Here is a 10,684-nt window from a genome sequence, read left to right on the forward strand (position 1 = left end):
CATATGTTTGACACCCCTGCTCTAAAGCATATCCTGCTTTATTGTCTATATTACTCTAAATGGGACCATACTTTACAAAATAAACATAGTGCTGTCTTGGGGCAGACTTGAAACTAGTGACTGATATCAGCAAACTCATTAGGAAATTTGTTACTGAGGTAATATATCATGTGTGAAATGGGTCTTTTTTGGTGTGCGGGTGCTACTGTTGTTCTGCACTTCCTGATATCGGACAGTGAACTATCACATTTAAACAAATCACTTGTGGAGTGTCAGCTGAGGTCAGTGTCACCAGACTTTTGCTTTAACGTTACTTGGATGCGACTTGTGATAAAAAAGTACTGAAAAACTAGTTTGTAAAAATGCTCAGAAAAGCACAGGTACACAGAAAAACACAACTTTGTTACAGTAACAAATCAGCTTCAATCATCTGTGAAGCACTCTGAACTGCATTTACCTGTATGAAAGGTGCTGTACAAATAAAGTTTGGCTGATTGATTAATTGTAACAAGTGAAAATATAATTTGTTACTTCCACCTGTCAAATACTGCACAGGATACCTTTTACTTTCTTGGTTCACTCCCACAGCTCTGACCAACTCTGTTTTCAGCCACAGCAGGCAGCTGTTTACTGTATAGCAACTCTTAAAAACCCACTGTACACTACATGCCCAGCACAGTTGTGTACAGTTTGTGTAGCCCAGGTGTAGCTTTTGCTACTCTCATCACGTCTTTACAGTGTCTCTACCATGGGAACATTTCAGTGGAATTTCATCTCTGCGGAGTAAAGCTTCAGCTGCAGGTCCCCCCTTAATGTGATTGGGGGATTGGGATTGGGATTGCATTGGGATTGCTTGACAAACAGTCAGCTCTGTAGAAGCACTTCCCATTCTGGCTGCACAGGTGAGGTTTCACTTGGTTTCTATTTCCCCCTAGGAGATGAATAAAGTAATTCTCTTTCTTAAGAGTGAGTGTAGTACTGTTGCTGCACCAGGTGCTGAGACTGGAAAGCTTTTTGCTCACAGGTTCCACAGGTGTGGTTTCTCTCCTGTATGAGAGAACTGGTGTAGCTACAGTTGAGACAGATACCTGAAGCTGGGCTTGCAGTAGCTGCAGTTGTAGTTGTCTCCAGTGATAAGTAGAGTACTGAAACTCTATACTCAAGTAAAATTACATTTACTTTAAAAAAGAAGACTCAAGTAAACATCAAAGGTACTATTTGAGAAACCTACTCAAGCAAAAGTAAAAAGTACCTGGTTAATAAATTACTCAAAGTACAAGTTACTGTTTAGCCTACTTGTCAACAAAGATGCTGTTTGCTTTTCATGTCCTGCGAGCAATGATAAAAGTACATCAGTTTTATTTAATAAAGGGTCAGTTAAGTTAATGTTTATTGCATCAGTTGGATATTTGAACATTTTTAACTGTCATTCTTTAACAGATTAAATATTAATTAACCTATTTGCCCCCTTTGTTTTTATCTTTATAGCTGCTACAGCTAGCTAGCAGTCTGTGCTCAACAGTTTCTGGCTCCCTGTTTCCATGGGAACAACATCAGGGAGCAATGTGAGGCATTCAGGGATACCAGGTTAAATGTTGGGAAAAAAACGTATCTCATTTAGTTCATGATGTCATTCCTCAACAGACATCGGTTGCTCTTTATCGACTTTAAGCCACTTACCTCACATGCCTAATGATAGTGTTGAGTTTAAATCAAGCTTAATGAGGAGAGGATATGTTCAAGGACAGAAAGAGACAAGAGTGTATTTGGACAGTGTTTATTTGACATGAAAAGTGGGAAAGAGGAGAGGGATCAAGTTCTTGTGCGTATTCACGTTTCACATAGCAGCCACAGCCAATAGGAACAAGAAAGAGCTGTCAGTATTGATAAAGTGCTTTTTTCTTTCTTTCTTTCTCTGACTCCCATCACTGGGCATCTTTTCCCTTCCTTCTCTCTCTCTGTCTTCCTTGCCTCCCTCATCCATTTCTCCCCCTCCCCTCAGAGTTTCTAGACTTAAACCCCTTCTTCTCACCTCCTCACCCCCACTTTCCACCTTTAGTGCAAATCAAGTGTTCACCATCACCATCACCATCCCTCTCTTCCTCATTCCCCTCACAGATGCTTGCTGAGTTTACGCGCCTGCCTCTCCCTAGCCTCGAAGGCGGCTTTGGTATCCATCAGCTCGTCCAGCTGCCGGCGGATTCGCGCCATGTCGAGCTGGGTGGACTCGCACTGCTCCCTCAGGGCGGCCGACTCCACCCTCAGCTGCGTGGCGGCTATGGAGAGCTGCTCGCTGCGTTCGCGGCACTGCATCTGCATCCTCTTGGCGTCAGTGAGAAGGGACTCCACGCTCACTGCCACTGATTCACACTGGTTCAGAGACATGTTCTGTGCAAAGATAGAGGGGGGGGGGGGGATGGAGGTCAGAGGTCAAAACACTAGCTAGACATTGTACAATGATTAGCCCAAGGACATTTAAGCAGACAGATGCTTGAAAAGAGTCTTTTTGTCCAGTTGGAAGGCTCTTTATTCAGGACTCTGCTCTCTATACCTTTTGTCTGATCTGGCAGCAAACTACAGCTATCCTGCCAAAAAAAAAAATTAGATGAAGTGAATCAATAGCTCGTAGTCAGAAGTCTCACAGATCAACAGGTTTTAAACAGAACATTTGATCTGTGGAGAGTGAAGTAGCTTAAAGAGGCTTATCATGGCTTAGCTCAGGCTACAGTGGCCACTGCTGCTCTCCTCTGTATTCCTCTTTTATCCCTGTTCTTCCATCAGTCTCTTTTTATCTTCTTATTTAATTTACTCTTATTTTTTCCTCTCGGACATGTTTGCATCCACACAGCTCATTTTAAATCAGTAGATCAATAGAACAGCCAAATAGGTGTGAAAAGGTCTTACCAGAGGCTCCAAAGTCAAATTAATCACAACCTTTGTGGTCTTCTTCTGGGACTCGAGTTCAAGACAGTCCTCGATGTTCTCCAGCGTTCTCTCTCTTTTATAGTTGTCCTTTAGACTTCCTGTGCATATTTAAGAAAAAACATACAGTAACTCCAGGTTTGGATTCTAATTTAGATGTAGATTGTGGAAGTAGCTTTTGGAAGTTGACTTACAGACCAAGTGAAGTTCTTCCTCCAGTGTGCCGGTATGTCTTCCCTATATTGTTTTATCTCCGTTTTCTGTCCCCATGTGTCTCCTTCTTTCCAATCCTGTCTCTCCCTCTCTCCCTCCAGTGATTATTATCTTCTACCTCAGGGCTCAAGTGAGGTCAGGTAATCCACAGAGATTAGACATTTAAGGAAGGAGTAGGAGTCATGTTGTAATAGCAGGAGTAAGCTGTCTATTTTGATCTGTCAGGTGACCACTGGGAACTCGCTCAGTCACACCTCGTTCAATTTTTTAAGAAATCTCCCGAGTCTGATGGTCGAATATTGATTAAATATTTGTCAGTATGCAGCTACAGTATGTTTTACTTCACTGCCTGTGCACAGATTAACCTATAAATGCATTTTTCATGGTGCATTTAGATTATTAGATTATTACCAATATAAATAAAGGTCTGAATTTATTTTGGGGTTTTCTGATATAGACAAGTCTTGGGTTTGGTAAGACTGGTGATCGGGTGCTAATCACTGACGAATATCACAGCCAAGCAGTGGTTTGTTGGGGTTAGCTGTCCTGGGCAAAATTAATAAACTGGTGGGACCTATTGGTTTTATGAGGCTGTAGCAGAAACAGGCTTCTGATGGAAGGGAAAAAGGCAACAGGAAGTATGCTTTGTGCTAATTTATTCTGGAGGAAATGCACTGTTTTGTCTTGAATCTATCCCTGCTGATTAGTACTTGAATTGGATGGCCAAAATAAAGCTTAATTGCAATGGAGGAGCATGAATTGACACAAAATATACTCAGTTTAACACCCATGTATCCCTGGTACAAGTAATTCCTAACTTGTTATGAACCAGCAGAGGGAGACACAGTTCATCATATCTGTCTCCATGTCTCCATTCCCATTGAAAAACATTTGCAGTACACACATTTGGGTCTTTGTGTTTTAACTCTTTGGTTTATTGGTTCAAAAAGGAGCACACCATGTGTCATCACTACAAACCAAGTGGCTGAGATCTTGACATACAGCCATTTAAGGTACATTAACTCCTAAGGTGCAATATCCCAAACACAGTATCACTGTTGATGAGCACCTAGACAGGATATTAGATGTAAAAGTTATGGTGGGAGCAAATATCATACCTAAAAGTAAAAATCCATTTATGTGTTGCATAATTTAATATAATGTTACTGTGGTTGTTTTGAGCCATAGCAAGTCTTTCTATAAGCAGTGGTTATGTTCACATAGTGTGACAGACTGAACTATCCAAGATCACATGGCAAACATTTCCAGACAAAATGAACAGAAGCGACAATCAGCCTCAATGTCACATAAAATAATTAATTATAAATAAAGAACAGAGGCAACTTATAGAAATAAAATTAGTGGGCACAGAGTGGAACTTTTCAAAAAAAAAAAAATGACTTTAGGCTTTTGAGGGCTGTGTTAATATTTGTAAAATGAGTGAAAATGTTTTTAACATAGGACACATCTGCCAGTCAAATCAAAAATACAAAATCGTAGCACACTGATATAAAAAATGAATGCCTGCAATAAACATTCTCCTGCTTCTTGTTATGTAAACAAATAGATATATTTCTGTGTGATCCAGTGGTCAGACATTTGAAGTGGCTTTTGTGAGTACATGTGGGAAACAGGTAAATGTTCTTATCAGCAGTTAAAACTTTGGATCATGTTCTCAGTCTGTGGCAGGCTCGACAAGATTGTTGTTTTTAGTGAGGCATACCAGCTTGACGAGGTGGCCGAGTGGTTAAGGCGATGGACTGCTAATCCATTGTGCTCTGCACGCGTGGGTTCGAATCCCATCCTCGTCGACGCGCAATGCTTCTATTGTATCACAACACTCGGGAGCAAATAAAGTTAAACACAATAAATAACTGTGACAAATATGTTCACTGAAATTCCTCAAACAGAATAACACTGAATGTGTCTACCTGTTTTCCACATCTACTCCCACATAATCATGTTGTGCTAATGTACATGTTTCTGTAAGTCATCTTCCACGCCCGTCCTCACTGTGGTCTTGCGGGACGGTTGAAAAATGGCTCAGTCTCTGCAGCCGTCACCCCCGCGTCACCAAAAAGCCCCCCGGCCGGCCCACCGTACCCTCCATACCCTCCTGGAATCAACTTTGACCCTGAGCTCTGACGCCTCTGGACGAGCACCAGAACCCCGATGATAAGCCAGAAGAAGAAGTTGACCCACACTGCCGTCTGAGGAGGAGGAGGAGGAGGAGGAGGAGGAGATGAAACATGACACACAAGATGGACTTGAAGCTCTTTCATCTGAATCTGAAGTTTTTTTTTTTACACATTTTTTTGTTCTTTGGATGTAAATAAGGTGCCAACTTTCATTTAAAAAAGCATCAACATAGCGCTTGTTTAAAAAAACAAACAGTGCCAGAGGAGGACCCCCCCCCCTATAATAGTCCCTGCTAAGCCCTGAATGTCCTTAAATCCTAGAAACAACCCTGTGTACACCTGACCTGTGCAGGGCTGCTGCAGCTGGATTTGCCTCTTGGCAAAGATGAGTGAGGACAGCAATTAACAGTTTATTAACGGGCTGCTTGTCTCCCATCATTTTGCAAAAGTGGCCCCCGGGCAGAGCAAGCTGAATATCCCTGCACTAGTGGTTCTTTATAGCTGTTTTAAGAATGAATGCTGACTGAATCAATCGCTCAACATAAGCAGCTTTATAAGCTGTGTCCAATTCATTCACACGTCTTGTAAAAACTAGCTCTCTGATCACTTTTCTTTTAAACTCTCTTATTCCCGCAGATGTTAGGCAACTCTTCCATTCATTAAACTGAAGAACAATGACCATATTGCAACTTAGTGCTCTTTTTTGCTGTATATTATTAAAAGGAACATTTGGGGTATATAACATGTAGTATAACATAATGCAAAGAGTTACGAGAACTGGTTCTGTACCCATAAAAAGCAACGGAGGAAGCCTACTGACCTCAGCTTTATATAGACTGTTGTAGAACCTTTCCCCTTTAAGTGGGCTGACCCACTTCTTGGTCTGGGCATCTTCACATCTTCAGAGACAGAAATAGATTGCATGTTAGAAAGTTACTGATCATAACATTTCAAACCAACATTTGTGTCCTATCAAATAGGTGTTAGCTAACTGGCTGCCAAAGTTCCTTCAAAATCATCATGAAATATCAAACATGATCACTTAGGCTTAAAAGTTATACAGTAAGTATAATTATAAGGCTGTAAAAAAGAGATGAAGACAGTAAAACAGTTCTGAGTACAAAACGAAAAAGCAAGCAAGCATGAGGGTAAAGCTTTCAAAGGTTTCAAAAGTTGTGTTGACTTTCATTTCTGACTTAGTGTGGACAAGCCTGTGCATGTTGCGGTCGCACTGTGAGGAGTGTGTGAGTGTGTGTGTGCCTGTGCCACCTTGTGATGTTGGTAACGCTCTCTGTGACCGACTTGCAGAGCGAGTCGCGTCCGATCTTCAACATGCACCCCGAGATGAGCAGGAAGAACAGGAAGAAGCCACTCGCAGCTATAATCAGGTTCATACCCAAGCGCTCCCTGTGGAGAACAGAGTAAACAGAACGAGGGTGAGAACGGCGGCGAGCGTTCTGTGAAGCAACGGAAAACAGAAATGGAAGAATAAAGTGTTATCTCAACCTCTGAACAAATGAGGAAATGACGTCAAACTACTGTATGTAACATGTGACTATGTTACAATGGCATGTCCTCTGTGATCATGTTTTGATTTCTGCTCCATGTTTGTTTTTCCATCCTCGCCCGTTTTGCAGCCTGAACTGTTAGACCAGTGTCAGAGAGACCATTCAGTCTGTAAAACTTGTAGCAAAACCTAATTAAACCATCCTGCTGACACACCCAAAATAAGTTTAAAAGTGTGGGTTGACGTTGTTTCATTGTTTCACGCTAACAAGGATACAACTCTGGAGTTTTGGTTGGGCCAGTTGTGCTATTACGAGAATTGTGACACTTCTGTTTTCGTGCAGTTGCACGGTTTCTGTACAAGCATTTATAGTAAAATGCTTTTACACATGCCTGGCTGAGATGGCTGTTATGGGTGGGAAAATACTGTATGGGATATTAGTATGAGCTTTAATACATGATATTCATTTTGCTCTCGATTTTGAGTGGAAACACTGACTAGTGCCAGTTTTTTTAACTTATATCAGCTTTTATCACTTAAAAGTTTCTTGTGTGATCAATTAAGATTATTACAAGCTGTGTAACATTTGCGTTCACTTAGTTGGCAAAAAGTAAAGTTCAAATTTCAAGTTTCAGTTTTAGTCAACCCATTTTAACAAAGGACCAAGCCCCCCCAACATAGTGATAAAAAATATAAAGGAAAAAAAATTGCAATGCTACAACAGGCAAGCATGCACCAGTGTCCAAAAAAATCTGTTTTGCGTGTGTTTGCTCAAGTGGTGTTGCCATACCAGCTTTTGCTCAACAGCTGTGGGCAGCAGGCACAATCACTGTCAAACACTGTACTGTCTCTCTGTTTCATTACTTTCAAATGTATTAAAAGTGTAAAACTAAAATATAATATGATTGTTATGTAGGCTATATCACTGTCAACTGTTATAGTTTTTGTAAAGAGTTGGTATGTCATAAACAATAATATAAAAAAGTCGTAAAAAGACATAGTATGTGCACTTTCCCCGTGCTGCCCTCAGTCACGTGCTGGCTCCCTAAAAAGGCACTCAGTCATCCCCTGCTCATTGATTTTTGTTTTAAGTTGGTTTAGCTGGTGAGTTTCTACAAATGTCTCCTAAGGGTTGGGTCACACAAGGTTTGGCCCTGCTATAAGGATTCCAACAGAGTAAGCAGCAAAATTCAACAGAAAGACAGAGGAACTCACAAACAATGGCTGTTTCCTCTATCAGGGCACTGAGAGCTAGTGGCTTCTGATGCCATACACAAACACCTGTGCAATTACCTTTTGATTTCCCCATCGATGCAGAAAGAGTACAGCCAGTACAGAGACAGTGAGAAACACACCACTGCCACCAGGACTGATATGGCCGACACAAAGTAGCACAGAGAGGAGGAGCTGGAGGACTTGATATCAATGAGGCCTGCTGTAGCATTGTAGTTGACAAGTCCATACAGCATGCACCGACCTGCAAAATTACCCTGAGAGATAAAGAGATTTTAAATTTTATTTTTGTACTTCTGTTGTTTCTTTTTTGTCATTTTGTTTCATTCAACAGTCTCAGTTTAGTCACATTGTTCCTGTGACTTCCATTTTGTCACATTGCTGTAATTGCACCAACAAAATACAACACGCATAAAGTGCAGCATCTGACTTCTATAAAAGAGTGGAGAGAATAATTGGGCACGAGGACCATCTGGTCACATGATGAGAACAGTATCTGGACACATGACTCTGTTATTACCCGCGCGCGCACGCACATCAAAACAATTAGGTGCGCGCGCATTTTCACACGCTCATAGGCTACATTTCCTGATAGAGAAAGTGGAGTTAAAGGGATGTTAAGCCTCAAAATAAATGTTATTCTTCACTGTGCCTTTAGCTAGAAGCGTAAAATGAGTGCAGCTCATTAAATTAAGTGGAATAAATTGGACACACAGTGATACAATACTGCGCGTGCTGATGATAATAGAGTTTGCGTAATTTTCTTTAGTGTTGTTGATAAGGAAAGTAGTTTCCTTTAGGAAACAACACATTGTGATGTAGGAACTAGCCTAAAAACACAGATATAATACAAAGATATGTCTGAGACTTCCTACAACACTCACAGTTAACAGGAAATCAGAAGAAAGTGAAAGCGCGTGTCTTTTTTTTTAGCTGCTCGCGCCCCATTACTAACAGCCTACGTGACATTTACAGAAATATGTTAAGATGCGCACGAGCGTAAAAGGGGATTAAAAATTTGTTTTGGCCCCCAAAAGTAGCGTACTGTGTTCATTTTAGAACCGAGATATATCGAAAACATAATTAACTTTGAATACAGTAAAATAAATGGCACAAATACAGCCTCTATGTTGTTATTTTTTCCGTTTTCACTGCCCGTTTTCACTTTCTGGACCTCACGCGCGCACTGAAAAAGTGAGTCTACCCGGAAGAGGATGGAGATAAAAGAAGTTTAAGGATTAGTTTGGTTTATTAATGTATGGATGAAGTCACCTGGACTATGGTGACGGATGCGGCGGCAACAATCCCACAGACGAAGCAGCAGGCGTACAGACCCAACTCCAGCAGCAGCAGCCCCGTTAACGCCATCGTCCTGCGGCCAGGTTCCTGTCTGGGAGGACACCAGCGTAAAGGCAGCCACAGTTAGATAAATAACTTCCGGTATGGTCCTTCAAAGTAAAATCTTGGATGATAAAAGCGATAAAACGTTAATTGACTTGAGCTTGTAAGGGGGAAATAATTAGCATGTCTTGAAGAGTGCGCAGTAGAAACAGGGCGGACTGGTGTCAAACACAAGTGGATAAATCAATTAAAATTTCCAATTAAATGTTCACGATATGCCAGAAAATATTATACACAGTTAATTAAAGTTTTTCATTGCATGAGTGACTGGAGTTTAAGGCCGTATTTTAGCAGTCGTTTCGTTTATCACTGTGTAACTGAATATCCTTGAGGACAGACAGACAGTCAGTCATAAAGATGTGATATCCAAAACAAAATCTTTCAATCTTATTGACTTGAAAGTTGTTGTATTAGGCTATGAAAAGACTGAAAAACATCATTTAAAATTCTGTTAATAAAGCCAGATGAAGCCATTTTGACTCGCACTACTCACCTGCCTGTTCCTAATGCAGTGTATGAAATGCCACGCTTAAATTTTGAAGATAAGAGTATTTAGTTTCCGGCGTTATTTTGGCTGGTTTTGCGTCCCTACAGTCCAGCTGCTCGAAGCGACAATCCACCCTTTACGATTCCCTCCAGGTTTTAGATTCAGTGGAGTTTCTTTTGAGCTCCAGCAGAATGCGTAAAAATCGTATATTTGTCACACTGACGGGTTGGGGAGCTTCAACACTGGTTGTCATACAGAGCAATTTTCCTCGGGTCAGCAGCTGGTTTCAACTGATCCTGACCCAGAAAGATAAACTTAAAGCTGTGGGAAACAGAAAGAAGGGATGATGCATCAGCTTTTTATTTATGTAAATGTCAAAACATTACACTGCTGTAATCCAGATGATGCACCACTGCAGTGTTATGCAAAAGTCATATTTCTAAGCAGGATGTCACATGCAGTTTGAGTGTAATAAAAGATGAGGTGGCTAGACTCAGTCAAAGGTTGAGCTACTTGATCTAAAGGCATGTCATCCGGGTGTGTGTGTGTGTGTGTGTGTGTGTGTGTGTGTGTGTGTGTGTGTGTGAAAGAGAGAGAGTGATGGCTGCAAGTAGCACTTCATCCCCAAAGTGCTTAATCAAACCTTGTGACTTATGTCATATGATCCATGCTGGGCGGATATATGTAACACAATTTTCAAGTCTTCTGCAGTAGAAATACTAATTCCTGACACACATCCAGACCCACTGGGAGCGTGTTGCATCATTCAAGTTTGCACAAGAA

At 41.1% G+C, this 10,684-nt stretch overlaps 1 protein-coding gene, 1 long non-coding RNA gene and 1 other non-coding gene across 3 annotated transcripts; 1 reads left to right on the top strand and 2 right to left on the bottom strand.

Moving 5' to 3' along the window:
- Window positions 1–1,804: 1,804 nt before the first annotated feature.
- LOC126404418 (uncharacterized) lies at window positions 1,805–3,302 on the bottom strand. Its single transcript, XR_007571477.1, has 3 exons — window positions 3,117–3,302; window positions 2,905–3,023; window positions 1,805–2,388 (listed from the first exon to the last, which is right to left on the bottom strand). It is a non-coding gene; the product is annotated as an uncharacterized LOC126404418 (long non-coding RNA).
- A 746-nt stretch (window positions 3,303–4,048) lies between these two features.
- On the bottom strand, window positions 4,049–10,038 carry tmem179ba (transmembrane protein 179Ba). The gene is made up of 6 exons (XM_050067983.1): window positions 9,908–10,038; window positions 9,286–9,403; window positions 8,074–8,270; window positions 6,543–6,680; window positions 6,094–6,172; window positions 4,049–5,345 (listed from the first exon to the last, which is right to left on the bottom strand). The coding sequence occupies exons 2-6, from the start codon at window positions 9,379–9,381 to the stop codon at window positions 5,145–5,147; spliced, it is 711 nt and encodes a 236-aa protein (XP_049923940.1). The 5' UTR covers window positions 9,382–9,403; window positions 9,908–10,038; the 3' UTR covers window positions 4,049–5,144.
- Window positions 4,865–4,946, top strand: trnas-gcu (transfer RNA serine (anticodon GCU)). Its single transcript has one exon. It is a non-coding gene; the product is annotated as a tRNA-Ser (tRNA).
- Window positions 10,039–10,684: the final 646 nt, after the last annotated feature.

The sequence above is a fragment of the Epinephelus moara genome, chromosome 17 (assembly GCF_006386435.1).
Source record: "Epinephelus moara isolate mb chromosome 17, YSFRI_EMoa_1.0, whole genome shotgun sequence".
Lineage (NCBI taxonomy): Eukaryota > Metazoa > Chordata > Actinopteri > Perciformes > Serranidae > Epinephelus > Epinephelus moara.